Source organism: Pongo abelii, chromosome 1 (genome assembly GCF_028885655.2).
Source record: "Pongo abelii isolate AG06213 chromosome 1, NHGRI_mPonAbe1-v2.0_pri, whole genome shotgun sequence".
Lineage (NCBI taxonomy): Eukaryota > Metazoa > Chordata > Mammalia > Primates > Hominidae > Pongo > Pongo abelii.
This window is the reverse complement of record NC_071985.2, coordinates 23,229,939-23,248,581: the sequence shown is the minus strand read 5'-3', so window position 1 is coordinate 23,248,581 and position 18,643 is coordinate 23,229,939. Positions and strand designations below refer to the sequence as shown.

The 18,643-nt window shown below is 48.0% G+C and overlaps 1 protein-coding gene across 1 annotated transcript in view; it reads right to left on the bottom strand.

The window, feature by feature from the left end:
* Nucleotides 1-4,520: 4,520 nt before the first annotated feature.
* The window catches only part of PARP1 (poly(ADP-ribose) polymerase 1), a 47,227-nt gene continuing 33,104 nt past the window's right edge, over nt 4,521-18,643 (bottom strand). Inside the window, exons 14-23 of the mRNA XM_024245982.3 lie at nt 17,694-17,822; nt 13,913-13,996; nt 11,684-11,806; nt 10,965-11,093; nt 9,437-9,535; nt 8,499-8,651; nt 7,438-7,565; nt 6,596-6,657; nt 5,462-5,576; nt 4,521-5,042 (exon numbers count right to left, since the gene is read on the bottom strand). Of these exons, the coding sequence (XP_024101750.1) occupies nt 4,961-5,042; nt 5,462-5,576; nt 6,596-6,657; nt 7,438-7,565; nt 8,499-8,651; nt 9,437-9,535; nt 10,965-11,093; nt 11,684-11,806; nt 13,913-13,996; nt 17,694-17,822 (1,104 nt within the window). The 3' untranslated portion in view covers nt 4,521-4,960. The remainder of the gene's footprint in view (nt 5,043-5,461; nt 5,577-6,595; nt 6,658-7,437; nt 7,566-8,498; nt 8,652-9,436; nt 9,536-10,964; nt 11,094-11,683; nt 11,807-13,912; nt 13,997-17,693; nt 17,823-18,643) is intronic.

Below are 18,643 nucleotides of genomic sequence, written 5' to 3'. Positions count from 1 at the left end.
ACATGGAGGATGAGGCCACACTGAGAGGGAAGGCCAGTGTCATGGTGATGTTTTCACAGGATAGAAAAAACACAGGATGGTTTCTGTGTCCTGTTTTCTAGTTTCTCCTCTTACCTGGAGCTTCCTTTTTGGCTTCAGACTCGAGCAAAACCACTCTTTAGGATTTTAACAATAATGGCTAAGATTTATGGAGCACTTATTATAGGTCAGGAACCACACGAAGTACTTTAGGAGAATCAGCACACACACTCTCAAGACAATTCTAAAAGGTAGGTACAAGATCTGGGGGATTCAGAATGGCCTGATTGTTCCTTTTACAGAGTTCATGAGAAAGAGGTTTGGCTGAAAGCACCAGACAGGCATGAGCCCTGGGTCAGACAACCCCAAGAATATAGGGATTCCCTTCTGTGAGCCCTGACCCGTGCCTGCCTTCATCTCTGGAAAGGACCAAGAGTATCCTCAGAATCCAGAATCCACTGAACTAAAGGGCAGGACATTTAGGGGTACAAATGTGATGTACACATTTATAGGTACCCTATAATAAAGAACTCAATTTGAGTGTACGCATAGCCATTGTAACTCACCATCAGAAACCCTACACTCAGGCTAGACTTGTTCTGTGGCTTAAAACTGCAGTGTCTCGGCCGGGTGGAGTGGCTCATGCCTATAATCCCAGCACTTTGAGAGGCCGAGGCAGGTGGATCACTTGAGGCCAGGAGTTTGAGACCAGCCTGGCCAACATGGTGAAACCCCATCTCTACTAAAAATACAAAAATTAGCTGGGCGTGGTGGTGTGTGCCTGTAATCCCAGCTACTAGGGAGGCTGAGGCGGGAGAATCCCCTGAACCCGGGAGGTGGAGGTTGCAGGGAGGTGGAGGTTGCAGTGAGCTGAGATGGCGCCACTGCACTCCAATTTGGCCTGGGCAACAGAGTGAGACTCTCTTTCAAAAAACTGCAAAAAACAACAAAACCCCCCAAAACCTGCAATGTCTCTGCCCCTCTAACTGGCTGCTTTGGTCTTTTTTTCTGTAGTTGGTCATGAAGCCATAGTTGACATCTGTGACTTTCCTTCTGGTACCCATTCCTTATTTCCTTTGCCCTCAGCCAGAACCTGTTGACTAAAGTGACCCAAGCCTTCACTCCTGAAGGGTCTGAATTTTCCACAGTGCTGTCATTTTTTGGAGTTGCAGTGTTTTTGGTTGCTATACTTCCCCTCGCCTTTACCACTGGACATGGTGGCACTAAAGCCCTCCCAAGAATCTCCTGGGCTCTAGACATAGTCCTGCTTGCCTCCCTGTGCAGCATCCCACTTTCCCCTTGGTAATCAGGATCAGTCACTTCTGCCAGCAAGGTCACCCCCTTCCTCTGCACATTGCTGCAGTGGTACAAGGAGCCCCAAACAGCCAAGTGGTAGCCTCATCTTCTAAGTCGATGAAACTATAATTGTGTTGTCCCCTAAAAGCGTCTCTCCCTTAGGGACTAAGACCTCCAAACACAAGCCCTGTGAGGGGGTATCAGATGTGGTGACAGCAAGAGGAACTACTCCCACCTCACCCACTGGTCCCCAGACCCATGCGCTTTGGCCATGGGGAAACACCAGGTTGGTCTCTGATTTCAAGCCTCTACTGCATCCGTAAGATGAAACCCCATCCCTTCAGGACGTTGTCTCACAACTGGCACCATCATGAGCCATTCTACTCCTCATTTAGTTCATTTCTGGGTGATGGGGCATGTGGCAAAACCAGTTAATTCTAAGTACAAGCCTCATGCTGGACTCTGTGCTATGGAATGAGGTCGCTGATCACAAGCAAAGCTATACAGAATGCCACAGTGGTGGGCGACACTGAGTGCTCTCAGTCCACATGGCCCATAGGATGCACACCAGCTGTCCCTATTACCAGCACTGTTCCCTGGTCCAGTGGGCAACATTTTTCACAAAAGGGCTAATTCGCTGAGGAGGAAGGTGTTTACAGGCCACATTTTCTTTACTTTTGAAGTCTCCAAAATATATCTTCTTATAACCTAGATGACCGACTCTAGAGAACAGTAGAGAGAAATGAGAAAACCAACACTGACCTCTTAAGCCATACAAATGGGCATATTTGGCACGTGCCAAAGGGAAGCTGCCATCTAACCTTCCATGCTGAGGCTGAATGGCAGAAGTGAGGGGGCAGTGGGATGCTAAGCACTGTATCAGACCTCCCTAAACCCCAATGGCCCCAACTTAGACTCAATTTGGAAGGCCCTGCCTGATGAAATGGTGGAAACACTATGCCTCAAAAAAACCACCACCAGTCTTTGAGGAGTCAAAGCAGAATTTAAGGGAAAGGCAATGACACCACTTTGAGAAATGTGAACTCCTCAAGCACCTGGGTGTACTTTATAGAGCAGAGTAAAACCAGCCCAACAGGTCAGAGGTGAATGATTCCCAATGTTCAGATCTTAACAGTTAAGATACAAGGTTTCTGAAGGCCAAAAGACAATGCAGCTTCCAGGCTGTTGGTGTAAACAATGAACACTGAGTACATACTATGCCCGCACCAGGGACAAGGCCACCATTAGATTTCATTCCTAAAAGCAGTACTTGAGGTTTGCCCTAAGGCAAAGTTCCAAGCAAATCATTCTACAGCAGCTTTGCCTTAGTGCTCTGGGACGCTGAAGGAATGGTTCTTCACCTCTTGTGTAGCAAGAGATAACCACTGATGCAGAATTCATTGGCGAGCATATTGGCTAAAACACTACTGTGTACGTAGTGCATCTTTTATAGATGTATGCATGCACCACTGTGTTGAACAGTGTGCTCTGAAATGTGAGCCCAGTACTGCCTTGGGCAACTACTGTTGGCCAAGGCCACTTCCAGGCACAAAGGCAGGAGGAGGGCAGCTCACCAGGAGGGGCAGAGGGCTATACCTCTCTCTTCTCTCATGGAGCACCCCGAGTTTCTATGCAAGGCTGGCTTTAATTTTTTTTTTTTTTTTGATACGGAGTCTCGCTGTGCTGCCCAGGCTGGAGTGCAGTGGCGCGATCTCGGCTCACTGCAGGCTCCAACCCCAGGTTCACGGTTGGCTTTAATTTTTAAATTAAATTATCACATTTTAGTTGCTACTCTGAGATATGTCTTGAATTTTTTTTTTTTTTTTTGAGACTGGAGTCTCGCTCTGTTGCCACACATGATCTCAGCTCACTGCAACCTCTGACTCCTGGGTTCAAGCGGTTCTCCTGCCTCAGCCTCCTGAGTAGCTGGGATTACAGGTGCGCGCCACCATGTCCAGCTAATTTTTGTATTTTCAGTAGAGACGGAATTTCACCAGTTGGCGAAGATGGTCTCCATCTCCTGACCTCGTGATCCGTTCGCCTTGGCCTCCCAAAGTGTTGGGATTACAGGCATGAGCCACTGCACCCGGCCAGGACTTGCATTTTTTTAAAGTGAAGAGAGAAAAGCAGAATGTGTAAACTAAAACATAAAATGCTAATTTCTCTTTTGAAAGGAAAATAGATTGAGAAATGTGAATCTTCCTTAAAAAAAGAAACCAGTTTTGATTACAGGGAACCCATTAAGTAATCACTCCAACCTAAAAATACTTGTTTAATCAGGTACTGTGAGGGTAATTGCCTTTCTCTGTGCTGATAAAAAAAAAAAAAAGGTAAAGAGTACAGAATACTCAGGAGCCCAAGAGCCGAAGAGCCTGGATTGCTGGATAATCAGGAGAGAGGGTCTCCAGGTCAAAGGTGCTGGTCTTGAACTCCTGGCCTCAAATGATCCTCCCACCTCAGCCTCCCAAAGCACTGGGATTACAGGTGTGAGCTACTACCTCACTTGTCCCCTTCTGTAAAAGGTCAGAAGTGACATAAGACACTGGCCCTGCTTTCAGGCAACTGAAACGTAAACATTTAAGTATGATTCTCAAATGTAGAGTAGTTGTATGAGGCAATGTGGTGTATGAAAGGCAGTCCTCCAGAGAGCAGGATGAGTTGATCACCACAATGCATCTGATAAGCCGAAAAAAAAAAAAAAGTGTCTCCTATGCCTGGTGCTTGGCCCACCCTTAGGTGGGGCATTCCCATTAAGCAATGCTATTTGCTGCCTGGCACGTTCTGGGGTTTCACAGATAAGGGTAGAAACAATCCCCCCAAAGTCTCTTGGGACCTTGCACTGTGAAGATTAACCATATCTGTAGTCAGAATGAGACCAGACACGCGATACACAAATAGAGAAGGCATCTGCATTTTTAATCGAGTATTACTATTAGCCCTTGGATAAATATATTTGCGGTAGAGTTTTAATTTGGAAGACAAAAGTGCCCATAAGAAAGTCAAGAATTTCAAATGCAACTTTTAATACTACATATTTCAAGAGCTCCCATGTTCAGTATTCCTGGAGAAGGAAAGCTCTTTTTGTTTCTAAGTATGAGAAATTGTTAGCGTTCCTTCCTTTGGTCTTCCCACACCCCTCATCACAAAGAGGCAAACAAAAAAACTAAAAGGGGACAATAAGTGCAAGATAAAAAAGAAAATCTAAATAGTATGAAATTAGTTTTTATTTTTAACTAAAAATAAATGCTTAACATCTTTCCAAAATCAAAACTAAAGACGAACACTTAGAAAAAAGGGTGGAAGCGTATTTTTCCTCCCCTGGGGAAACCAGTACGGCAGACATTCTAACAAAGCTTGGTTTTTTCCACAGGACTAGTCTATGCAAACAGAATCTCTCTCCAGCCTTTTCTCTATGTCAGTTTTATCTACCTGGCAAGAAAAAACAAAAACCCCAAAACAACCCCTCCCCACAAACACAACACAAAACAAGGGATTGAGAAGTTAGAGAAAACCTTTAACGCGTTTCTGTAAAATCTTTTCTGATGTGCTACCCATCAGCAACTTAGCGGCCAGGTGAGTTGGTGCAGAAGCGCTTCGGGTGAATTCATACCAGAGCCACCGGGTGTGACTCGGCCACCTCTCCCAATTACCACAGGGAGGTCTTAAAATTGAATTTCAGTTTCAGCAGATACTTCAGATTTACCTGAGCAATATCGTAGACAATGTACCTGAGGGGAAGCTTGTTAAGGAGCCAACAGTCATAGAACAGAGGGTACACGTGCCTCATCTCCCCCAGGCTGGCAGGACGCTCAGTGCCAGCCTGAAAGTCACTCTAAGGCCTCTTCATGGGGCTGGGTTGCCTCATCTCCCCAGGGCTGGCAGGATGCTCAATGCCAGCCTGAAAGTTACTCTAAGTCTTCTTCAGGCAGAGGAGAGGAGATCATCCTCTGGAAACTGGGGGAAGGCTCATACTCTGTAAGCCAGGCTGTGCACAGGGAGGGACCACAGAAGGGAAACAGTCACCATGGGACACATTACAGGACAGCCTCTAATCCTTGTCTGCCCCGGGTAATCTGACAGCATGTAAGTGACTCTGTAGCTCGAGAACATCCCTTTGTGCTCACACAGCATACTCAAGAAAGGATACTCGTTATATAGTAGACAGGTGTCATTCACACCAGATGAAATCCCGGTCCCAAGAGGAACCTCTACACCATCCAGACTAATGCTAGCTGAAGGGTCAGGGGTAGTTTTGCCCAAACCTGAAAAACAGAAGTCACAAGTGACATGAACTGTGAGAGCAGATGTGACAAAGCTTCCAGGGAGATGAGCTCTATTTGATGTTGAGTCCAGGTGGTCTTTCTTTTTTTTTTTCCTTTTTGAGATGGAGTCTCACTCTGTTGCCCAGGCGACAGTGCAATGGCGTGATTTCAGCTCAGTGCAACCTCCACCTCCCGGATTCAAGCAATTCTCGTGCCTCAGCCTCCTGAGTAGCTGGGATTACAGGTGCGCGCCACCACACCCAGCTAATTTTCTGTATTTTAGTAGAGACAGGGTTTCACCATGTTGGCCAGGATGGTCTCGAACTCCTGACCTCAGGTGATCCACCACACTCAGCCTCATGTGCTCATTTTAAAGACATGCTCTATCTTTCTTCAGATATAAAACTAAGGCAATAAATCAAGGTTCCCAGGGCATCAACCTTTACTGAGTTTAATGAGAACAGTGGCAGTACCCTCCCTATAGGATCACATTTCGGCTCAATAGAATTTCAAAGCGGCCACTTCAACCAGGCAGTGGAAGGTTCTAAATCATATGCTGCAAATTCTAGCAATCCAAGATTCTCCAGGCACTACTATGTCACGAGAGGTCCCTCACTGCTGTAGCTACAAGTTAGGTTAAAGCCGAAACCCATGCACCTGGTTACTGGTGCCTGCACCAAGATTCTCCTGTGGCATCTGTGATACCAGCTGCAGCCACAGAGAGTGAACTGTTTTTAAAAATGAACCTCCTGCTATAGAGCTTGCCTATTTTTTTTTTTTTTTTACAAAAATAAATAAAATGAACCTCCAATTATGGTCAGCTGCAGCATATTAACCACCACTACCACCCCCCCAAACAACAACAACAAAAACACACACACACCCCTCGAAAAGATAAAATGAATCTCCAGCTGTTTGACAGCCAGCCACAAGGCAGCCTTCTCAGGATAGCAAGCCCCCCTGCTTCTGTGCTGTCCAGGGTGCCTTGGGCTGTAGCAACAGCTTTGGAAACACTTTACCTTTGACACTGTGCTTGCCCTTGGGTAACTTGCTGATATGTGAAGCGTGCTTCAGTTCATACCTATTCAAAAGAGGACAGTCTCAGAAGAGGCCTTCACACTGGGCTCTCAAAACCAACAGTTTGATTAGGAGAATAAGATCAGAGATAGAGATGAGATAAAAGCCCACAAAACCCAGACCATCTTAACTGCTCAGGCTCCCTCCTGAGCTTCTGGAACTGCTCCAGAACCTGAAGCTGCAGTTGTGGCTGAACATAGTTTGTGCCCAGCAATCACTGCTATGGGGCCACTTTCAAGGCAAGGCCCTATTTGGAGGGTGGTCAGCAGCTCTGGGTTTCCATCTACATTCCACAGTCCCCAGACCCCTGGCCTTTTACATGACCCTGTGCTTTTGGTTACAGTTCACAGGACTAGGGTGATGTCCAAATCAAGCTGGACTAATCAGATCTTTCTCTATGGAGAATCTGGAAGTGGGATTAAAATTCCAGTTCCATTTGGGTTGGTCTAAGAAAACTGAAACACTGGTGAGTGGAGGAGGCGGCCTGGGGGATCATCCTTTGTGCAACTCAATCTCTCTGCTTCCCAGTCCAAGGACAGAAGACACTGCCAGCTCTGGAGGCCTGGCTGCGTTCCTGCCCTTGCATTTCCTGAAGTATCCTTGTATCTCCCTTGTTCCCTTAACTTGAATTGGATTCTGCTACTTATAAGAAAAGAATCCTAATTGGTGGGTCCAGTAACTGCAGTGGGGAATTTCCACTCTCCCAGCCAAGGGGAGTTCTGCCTATGGCCCATTCCATCTGTCTCCATGAAATGCCATCAGTCCCAGAGCCAGGTTTACTCACATGTTTCCAAGGGCAACTTCTCCCAACAGGATTAAGCCTATTGGGTCTCCCTGAGATGTATGGCAGTAGTTGGCACTCTTGGAGACCATGTCAGCGAAATAGATCCCTTTACCAAACATGTAGCCCGTCTGGAAGGTTGGAAAAGGGACAGCTGAGAATCTTCTGATGGGAAATTAGGAACAGCTGTTCACTGAGTGCCAACTTGAGCAAGCCACCCAGCTAAGTGCTGCAATCCATCACTTCTAATTTTCACAATGCCCATGGTGAGGAAATACCAAAGTTTTAGCTCACAAGCCAGGCTGCTCAGATCCTAGCTCTGCCGGGTGCCAAGGAGCTGCAAGAAACTACGTAACCTCTCTGGACTGTACTTGCCTCTTTTCTCAAATGGGGAACATAATCTCATGGAGCTGCCGTGAGGACGGAATGAGCTCATCCATGTTACTTAAACTAGCGCCTGTCAACACCCAAGGAATGCAGGCTGGTATTTTTATTCCCTTTTGTAAATGAAACACGAGGTTCACAAAGGGTAGGCCATTTGCCCGTTATACACTACTGCACAGCACCAGAGAGAATCATTTAAACTTCTCTCCTCCTCATTCTACAACTGTGAAACGAGAGGCTTAGAAGGCCCTGTCCAGGTGGACCCATCTAGAATCCAGCAGGTGGCATCACGATCCCTCGTGTCTAGGTAAAGCCTTACTCATTCATCGCTACGTTTTCCTGCTGAAGACACTGACACTCAGAGGTGGCCTGGGTGGAAGTGGTAGAGGTAAGCCTGGACTCAGCTTGGCCTGTAGCCACACGTGTCTGTTCTTTGCTTGTCAACACACCCGATTAGCATCTGCAGCAGGCCCTGGCCTGGATGCTCTACCTCCTTTGTTCCAGAAACTGTGTTTGAAACCCCTGACAGGGTTAGGGTCAGGAGGATAAAAGGGTGAAGGCCCAAAGAAAGGATGTCTGGCAGAATCCCCCTAAGCCAACTAGGCCTCTTACTCAAAGTTCTTTATGGAGACACCTGCAGAGACAGGTATTGCCCACCCCTCGCCAGGCCAGGCACATACCACGGGCGCTTCAGGCGGGGCTATCCGAAGACCCTGGGACAGGATCCCAGCGAAGTTGGTGGTCCTGGACCCGTGCCACAGCAATCTTCGGTTATGAAGCTGCTTAAAGGGCTTGTAACGCTGGCATTCGCCTTCACGCTCTATCTTAAAGATCTGGTTGGAGTAGTAAACAAAGGGAAGGACAAAAGAAGCCATTTGTTACTCTGGTTGACTGAAAGATAGGACTGGATATAGGAGAAATGACCAGCTGTCCCTAAGGCTAGAAGACTTAAGGTCTGCTGCAATGTAAAAAAATGTTTTCCGCAAGGCTGGGATGGAAGGTCCAGGTCCTGCCCAGCAAAGCCCAGCCATTGCTAGTTAGTATTACCATGCAGCAGATGTGCACTTGAGGAACTTTATCTTGGACCTCTGATAATCTATGTTCTGAGACCAGGTTTGGGGACAGGAAATGTCCTTTAAAACAGAATAAAAAGCCATCCCCAAACTACTGTATAAGACTGCTAATTTTATAATCCCAGCACTTTGGGAGGCCAACACAGGTGGATCATCTGAGGTCAGGAGTTCAAGACCAGCCTGGCTAACATAGTGAATCCCTGTCTCTACTAAAAATACAAAAATTAGCTGGGTGTGGTGGCTCACGCCTGTAATCCCAGCTACTCTGGAGGCTGAGACAGGAGAATCACTTGAACCCGGGACGCAGAGGCTGCAGCGGGCTGGGATTGTACCACTGCACTCCACCCTGGGTGACAGAGTGAGACTCCATGTCCAAAAAAAAAAAAAAAAAAAGACCACTAATTTTTCTGCTGAACAAATGAGTCACTTCTTTGGGTTATTTAAAGTAAATAAACTGCTCTTTTCTACCCAGGCCCAGGTTGGAGGAGTGGGCAGGGAAGAGCTGGCAGGACACAGAAGGAAGTGGGGGAAGAAGGGATTCTTACATCGATGACTTCCAAGTCATACGCATTGTGTGTGGTTGCATGAGTGTTCTTAACATACTTCCTGATGATCTCGGCTTCTTCAGAATCTCTGTCAACCACCTGGATAAACAGAATCTTGGGATTAACACAAAAGAGACCCCAGGAGAGCTACAGAGGAGGAATGCTCAGGCTCAGTCGATGCACAGCTCAACACCACACTCCTCAAAGGAAGCCGGGCATGACCAAGAGCCTGTGTCCCAGGCCTGTGGGCTGGGCAGATCCTGGGCCAGTGGCTCCACTTCCCTGAGCCTCCACCTCTTCATCTATTTGGGCTGCTAGAGAATCTCAGGGTTCCTTTTTGTCTTAAAATTCTATGTTTTGGGATATCAGGGAAGCTAGAATGTGGGGTTCACTGTCAGTGAACAGGGCATCTCCAGAACAAGCAATTGGCTCCTGGAAGAGAGGCCAGCTCAGCATGAGTTAAAACACAATGGGCCAGAGGAAGTCACAGCTATGATGTGCAATTAAAATTATCCCTGGCTCAGAGCACAAGCCTAACAAGCATCTGTCAAATAGCTGATGTAATCTATGCTCAGTAAGCCTGAGTATTATGGCGGAGACTAGTTATGTTTTATTTTCATATTTATATTCAAAGTTCAGAAAACCTAGGAATGCTGGTCTACCTCACTGTCTTTTAATTAAAAGCCTTCAGAATTGTAAAAAGAGAATAAGAATCCCTTCACGAAGAACCACACCTACAGTTTTCCCATCAGGAAGGTGCTCTAGGGGCAAAACAAATGACATGTGGTGTCTTACCCTGCTTGGACCCATAGATCAATACTTTGTCCTAGGAAAGAAGCCAAGGCTCTTTCTTTAGTGATGTAAACACCTGGTACCAGACTCAACATACTCTCGCCCACCCGAACCCCTGCAACACTGCAGGGAATGGGCTGAGGACAATGGGGCACATGAGTGTAGAGACAGGCTCAAGGACTGGGCCATCTAGAAGCTGAGGCAAAAATCCCTCCTCTAGTTGGTCTAAGCAGGGTGTTTAGAGACTGTGTGTGCCAACACAGGCCACTTCAGCACCAGAGAAAAATGAACCCAAGCATTGTGTTTTTATTACAGCTGCCATCAAGCATTTCCAATTCTGAAATGGACACCGGTAATAAGCCTTCTAAAAGTTCACGCTACAAGGGTTTAGAAAAACAGAGCTCCTCTCTAGATTAAGGAGAGGAAAAAAACAAACAAACAAACAAAAAAGAACTTTTGGTAAGACCCTCAAAAATCAATTTGTACGCCAAGCTGAGGTGCTGGCTTGGAAGGCTGCCTTGCAAACAAGGTGCATTATCTACACGTGAAATGCCCAAAGGTTCTCAAAGGACCACCAGCAGCAATGTCCGGGAACTTGTCAGAAAAGTGAATTATTGGGCACCAGCCATCTGTGTTTTAACAAGCTTTCCAGGAGATCCTAACACACATGGAAGTTTGGGACCGCTGCCCTCAGGATGAGAGATTAAGATGCTTGAGGAAGGCCTGACCCTGTTACCTTAATGTCAGTTTTGAGCTTCTCATAGTTGACATCGATGGGGTCCTTGCTGCTATCATCAGACCCTCCCCTGAGCAGACTGTAGGCCACCTCGATGTCCAGCAGGTTGTCAAGCATTTCCACCTTGGCCTGGAGGAGGAAAAGAAAGCCCCCGACTTAGGTATCATGGTGAATGAGACAGACTCACCCAGGTGGCAGAGAAAACCTACATGCAGAGAACGTCCAACACAGTGAAGGGCAAACCCTCCTGCTGGTCACGGCCAGCCTGTTACCTGCTGCACATATTGAGAGCTCATAAGGACTTTCTGGAATGCTAACAAGGCCTTGTGACCTGGGGGAGTTGAGAGGTGGAAGAACTGTCTTTCCTCTCGTACATGCTGACATTTGGGACCTACAGTGAAGGTACTTTAGACAAATGGGTCCTGAGCCAGGAGCTCTCTTAAAAGGCAGGGAGGGAAAATGGGGAGGAAGATGCTGTTATGAGGGAGAGGCTGTCCCTCTCCAACCGCTCTTTCCCCAATGGATTTGGTAGAACACGGGCAGGAAAAACAGCTCTGCCTCCATCAATGTGGGTAGAAACCCAACTTCAAAACAAGGGCAAGAGGGTGGCCCTCCCAGCATTGGTGCTGCCCTCAGGGATCATGATGGGGAGGGACGGTTGCAAGGTAGTCCCACCCCAGCCCAGCAGACCTGCAGTCCCTTCTGAACCCTTGCGCTACCTGCACACTGTCTGCATTGTTCAGAAGCGGAGGCTTCCTCATCCCAAAGTCGTGGGGGATCAGGGTGTAAAAGCGATTTGAGAGATCCAGGATCTGAGAGTCGCTGCTGCCCTGAGACACTGCCTGGAGAGGAGGGGACAGAAGGAACGCAAGACTGAGGGAGCAGCTCCGAGCCCCCGGCCAGGCTTTCTCTTCTAGCAGGTGGGTGCTGCAGCAGGTCCAGAAGTAGCGTGGTATGTGCACATGCCAGGACACATGGGAAACGACTAGAAGACCACCTTCCTGTTAAAGAGCAGGGCAGGACCCCCATCCTCTAAAAGCACCGCTCAACACGTGATAGGCTTCTCCCATGAAGTTTCATTTGTACAAAGAACTGTGCAGTTACAGACATTTGAAACCCCACCACAACTATGCAAAATGTTAACTGTAAAATCTAGGTGGTGGGCTCATGACTATTGCTGTAAAATTCCTTCAACTTTTTGTATGTTTGAAACATTTTCATAATAAAATGTTGGGAGGAGGTTGCCCATCGCTATAAAATTCAGTCAGGCTCCCTGCGTCCACTGACCTTCATTGGAATTAGTTTTTACTGTACCTGGAGGTTGAAGTGGCCAGGCACAGAAAGGCTAAGCAACCCTTACACTTACTGCCAGTGTCACCTGGTGCTCTATATGCAAAGGGTGCGCAAAAAATGCACAGAGATGGAAGAGCAGGGCCACTGGGATTCCAGGAATTTGGCAGACAGCCTAGGTGACCACAGGAAGGTCAAGGGAATATGAAGTGGCACCAGCAGGGCCGAAGCCCCACGCCTGCTTCTCGCTGTGACACGGACTTCACCAAGTTGTACAACTTCCATCTGTGTTGCCCAGGTGGCTCTGGCAATGGGTAAGGATGCTATTCTAGCTCATCTTCCTGAAGAGTACTGCATGGGAAGAAGCTGGGGCCGAGGAAAGCCTTGTAAGTTCTCAGTCAGTGAGGAACAAGGAGAGAGGTTCACTGCTCAGAGCCGGAGTTGACAGATCCGGTTCAGGGCCTTTTCTCCAGCACCAGCCAGAAAGCCCGCTGCCTGGGCCCACTTCTGCTTCCTGTGTGCTTTCCTTCTTTCTATAGGCCAGGCCTGTACCCACCCACAAATACAAGCGGAACCCTCCAGCCCCTCCAGGTTGTAGCTGGAAGGCTCCGGGACTGGGAGACCTTGAAAGATGCTCAAAGAATGTTGAAATAACATGAATGAAAGAGGCTTCCATTTGATGACTTCCTAGTAACTGCAAAATAAACTCTGCCTAACTCTTAAGGACACATAAAATAAAAACCACAACACAGGTGACCCTTGAACAATCAATTTGAAGTATGCGGGTCCATTTATACACAGATGTTTTCAATAAATACAGTTAGCTCTCTACACCTGTGGGCTCTGCAGTTGAGAATTCAACCAAACTCAGATAAAAAATATAGTATTCTCAGGCCAGGTGTGGTGGCTCATGCCTGTAATCCCAGCACTTTGGGAGGCTGAGGCGGGCGGATCACTTGAACCCAGGAGTTTGAGACCAGTCTGGCCAACATAGTGAAACACCACCTCTACTAAAAATACAAAAAAATTAGCCAGGTGTGGTGGCCCATGCTTGCAACCCCAGCTACTTGGGAGTCTGAGGCACGAGAACCGCTTGAACCTGGGGGTGGAGGTTGCAGTGAGCTGAGATTGTACCACTGCACTCCAGCCTGGGGGACAGAGCAAGACTCTGTCTCAAAAAAGAAAAAGAAAAGAAAAATCCCACCAAAAAAAAAAAAAAAAAAAATCTCAGGATGCGAGACCCACAGATGTGCAGGGCCAACTTTTCTCCTCCATGGGTTCTGCAGGGCAGACTCTAGGACTTGAACATGAGTGAATTTTAGTGACCCCGAGGGAGTCCTGGAACCAATCCCCGAGGATACAGAGGGATGACTTTACTTTTAAGAGATAGGGTAACCAACGTCCTCAAGTTTATGGTCAGTTTACTACGTATCTGACAACTGAAAAATGTTGCTCTTCATTAGTTTTGTGATAAACTTTTTTAAGTAGCAGGCACTTGTCATTTATTGAACTGAAAAAAATCTAAACCCTCGTGAAGTGCAGTTTAGTACTTCCAGTTTCTTAACCTTGAGTAGATGTTACCCTTGCCACCCCCAGGTCTCACCCCCTAAGTCGGCCAGAGGAGGGTTCCAGGAGGCCCCTGGTGGCCCTGGGCTTACCTGCTGGACCTCACTGAGGATGGAGTATGCGGCCTGGATCTGCCTTTTGCTCAGCTTCCCCAAGGGCATCTTCTGAAGGTCGATCTGAGGAGACAGGGGATTTCGCTCTGAAAGCTGGGCACTGTGCAGTGTGATCGCAGGAAAGCTGGACCGGGCAGCCCACCATCAGGCCCCCAACAGGAGAAGTCAGGAGCCTGCTGGGATTTCCTGAGGACACCAGTGACCCAAATCCAGAGTCTGTAGCCCCACCCCACCATGAGGGATGGCAGTGTGCCTGAAGATTCTTGCTCACTTCCTTTACGGCTGGGCTTAGCCAACCATGTCTCCTCTGCCCCTATGCCCAGTTTCAAATAGCCCAGCACGTCTGGACAAAGATACAGCATAATTCCCATCCAATTCTGATGTGCAGATGCGGGCTCATAAATCATGCTGACCACCCCACCCAGTGGCCTTCCCTGGGGTCCCAGAGCCAAGGCAGTTAGTTAAGTGCACCCCTGGGTTCCCAGTTGGAAAAGAACCAAGAGTTTTCAAGTGTTGAACACTATTTTTAAAAAGGACACATTCCTGAACTTATGGACTTACATTCAAATCAATGCCGTCCCTTTCAGATCAGTCACCTCCAACAAATATTGCTACTGCTCATATCTTGGGAACTGCCTGCCATCAAGAGAAGCTGCAGTGGAAGAAGCATGAGATCTGCAGCCTTCATTTTCCATTTGTTAAGTGGGGCCACCTTCCTTAAAAGGCACTCACTCCCTTTTGCGAGCAGCCCTGCTTATTTGGCTCAGCCGCCGCGTGGAGACACCTGTGTACCAATGGGCCCCACACTCTGTATCCTGGGACATCGTCTCTGGGGCTTTGCCAATAGACCCTTCTGAGCTCCCTGGGGGCCGCGACTGCGCCTTTCCATTTCTGCATGTCCAGCACTTCCTGCAGTGCTTGGAACAAAGAACTCAACAAGAATCTTAGAAATGGAACTGCTATGGTGATAAAATTAAATAAAAGGATGTGAAAAGTGCTCACAGCTCATCAGACACCTACCAGGAGCCAACAGCTTCTAATAACATCCACAAGCCCTGGCATGGGCTTCCCTGTACCCTCAACACTGCAAACTCCATCCTAAGGGAAGATCTGATTTCTGGCAAGAATTAAGCAGCCGGAGCCACATCTGGGGAAGAAGGTGGATAATCTATTTCAAGCCAAGAACAAGGTACAATAAAAGAACAGAGTGACTTTGGTATGGACCCTCAACCAGCTCTGAAAGCAATTCTCAAGAAGGAATCCCAAAAGAAGTTCTGACGGCACAGCATGGCCAGAGTGAGGGCAGAGCTCTGAAGGGCGTGACATTTTCCACACTGTATAATTCTGGTGTTTATGTAAAAAAAGAAAATACCTAGTTTCCCTAATTGTACACCCCTAAAAACATACGCACAAACTAAAAATAAGAGGTGGGCTCCATCCACACAGGCCGCCCTCAGTACTGGAAAAGAAACTCAGGCACAGCGCTGGATGGTGGGCTGGGAGCAGTGGCTCCACAGCTGCCCAGTTTAGAGAGAAACAGAAAAGTAGGAGAAACACCTTGGCACTGGGGACCCACAAGCCCCAGCTGCAGCCAGGAGGAGGCTCCTAGGGCTGCAGCCTGGAAACCTGCCCCCCGCCATGTGTCCTGACTGCCTGGAACCCATTCCCTTCTGTACTCAGGACGTGCCCTCCTCACAGGGAGAGTCAGGTTCCCCTGGTGCTGGGGATGAAGCCCTGAGGGCCACTGTGTCTACTTCTCCACATGGTTACCCCAATCCCACGTGGACCCCGCTGAGATCAGGAGTAGGCACCCCGCTTTCCACACACTTCCAGCTAGCTGCCTTTTAGCTTGTTTCAGCAAGCAGCGCCCCTGTCCCTTTTCTTCCTGCTAAACTAGTTACCTGTCCAGTGAAAAACATTAAAATGTCATTTCAGGCTGGGTGCCATGGCTCACGCCTGTAATCCCAGCACTTTGGGAGGCTGAGGCAGGTGGATCACCTGAGGTTAGGAGTTCAAGACCAGCCTGGCCAAAATAGTGAAACCCCATCTCTACTAAAAATAAAAAAAAAATTAGCCAGGCACAGTGGTGCACGCCTATAGTCCCAGCTACTCGGGAGGCTGAGGCAGAGAATCGCTTGAACCCAGGAGGCAGAGGTTACAATGAGCCGAGATCGTGCATTGCACTCCAGCCCAGGCAAAGACAGTGAAACTGCATCTCAAACCAAACCAAACACAAAACAACAACAAAAAAACATTTCACAGGAAAGGACTTGGGTTTGAGAATAGCTGAGAACTTCTATGAATCACAGATAGACCAAGGTGTGGGAGACTGGAAATGATGTGCAGGACTTCCAAACGTGAATGAAACAAGCCCCTCTTCTCCCTCACCGTAGCACCTCTCAACCTTTCCCTCCACCTCCGTCCCTAATTCTCAGTGAGCCCACCCGTAAGTTGTTCACACTAGTGACCTCATAAACAAAAGTCAGATTACACAGCGATTTGAACAAGCACAGCGAACAAGCCCTGGCCATTTTTTAAACCCGTTAGAGGATGTAACTCAACACTCCACTCTACAACAGCACAGGCGTGAGCATTCCTGCCAGGCTGAGCTCTTGGCAGGGAGATACTGGGTTGGCCCTGATGTCCATGGGGCTTAGGCTGCCAGTGGTTTATACTGCCCAGCTTTGACCCCCGGTCCTCCCAGCTCTAAGGCAGGCCAGGAGGTTCTATAAGGAAGGACTTGGGAAGACAGTAGAACGTGAGCGTGAAGGGAGCAACCCCATGGAGAAGGGTGGAATGCTTAAGGCTGATCTGAGACTCTTAACCTCCGCTGGTTCCTAGGAGCCTAGAACAAAGGGAATAACCAAATGTATCGCAGCTGCTTGTTTTTCAGAGCAGCCTGAAGCTTCTGGGTTCAGCAGCTAGGGAAGAGAGGAGAGGGTGTTTGCTGGCCAGGTGGGACCATCTCTGCTCTGAAGGCCCCCAGGGTCAGTACTTAAGAGCTCTGAGGCTAGGAGCAGCAAGAACAAGGGGGCCGCCCTTTTGCACTCATCTCCTGGAGGAAGAGCGGAGATGAGAGGGAGAACAGACAGGAAACACGGAGCCTCTGCCTGCAGTCTCTGCCATTCTGCCCTGGACAGAAGCATGACTAATCCAACAACCATCACCCCCACCCCACTGCCAACCTTTTAAAAACTGGTATGAATTTTATCTTACGAATCAAGTGTCACAGCAATTTTCTTTTACTCTAAGTGGGCTGTCTTGCACTTCCCATGGTAACTCCAGTTGGTTGGTTTGGTTGGGCCACAAAGGAAGCATGGCTAATACACCTTGCCACGGCATGAAGGAGAAAAATACAAAGGGTGGGCCGGGCATGGTGGCTCACACCTATATTCCTAGCATTTGGGGAGACTGAGGTGGGTGGATCACTTGAGCTCAGCAGTTGGAGACCAGCTTGGGCAACAACATGGTGAGACTCTGTCTAAAAAAAAAAGAGTACAAAGGGGACTAGGGACCAGGGAACAACTCTCTCCAACATACCACATGCTTCACTGCAAATCAAATAACACTCTGCAAAAGTGCAACCACTCCAGGCCCCAACACTCACACAATTTAAGATTGAAGGACAGGTACGAGAAGCTGACAGCCAACGTATTCTGTTTTTGAAACAGAAACAAGAACAGGCAGAGAGCTCTTCACTAGCTCAGCAAATAATCATCCACAGCAAATGCTTACAGATAAAATGATAAAGCGCAATAACCTCATACTCCACCATGGCTTTCTTCATACTTTCCACATCAAAGATCATCTTGATGAGGTCCTGAACTGGCTTGGGGAGCTTGGACTTGGTGCCAGGATTTACTGTCAGCTTCTTCACTGCCTCTTCATCCTTCAGGAAGAAAGCACATTGCTAAGACACCCAAATCAACAACTCAAGCAAGTATCTGCATCTGTGGCGCTGGGCTGCAGACAAAGGACACAGGCTAGAGTGCCACCAGCAAAAAAAGCCGAGTGTTAATCAAAAAGGTGTGGAAAACAGTGGCCAGGATGAGTGTGCCTGATGCTGCACATGGGTCAGACTCTTCCTGTGCCTGCCCTGAAGTTCTCTTGGCTGCTCCAGATTCTTATTCTAGTTGCCACTGCAGCATCTGCATGGGCTGACTCACCCTGGGGTTGCTAGTCCCTGCCTGGGAACCTGACTAGTAACCACTCATGCCCAACCTGGAAGTGCTGGGCAGCTGTAGAGGCAAATCTTGGAGCAATGGGACATGAAACTGATGGACAAATTCCTTCTCTTTTCTCTTACACTTCCTCACACAAGGGCCAGTTGCAAGACTAAGTTTATATAGCCTTCTCTAAATTCCCAAAGGACCAAGCAACCAGTCCCATGCATTGCCAGCCAGCCTGACAGCGTTAAAGCATTAGCTGTCCGTCCTCTTCCTACACTGCCTAATAGACTATTGAGACTCCACCCCCCACTGTCTGAAGAACCCAGGTTATATCAAGATCACACTGTACTGACACTGCTTTAATTCTTTAGACTTGAACTGTATGAGGGCATAGACTGTGCTCTGTCCAGCACAGTGTCCCTAGCAACTAAAACGGAATTTGGTATTTGGAGTGAAAGGAATTGGCATCGGGCTTTGAACCTGGAATCAGACTGGCTTACCCAAGAGCTAACTTGTGTTGTTAGTGTTCATGGCTGCTGCT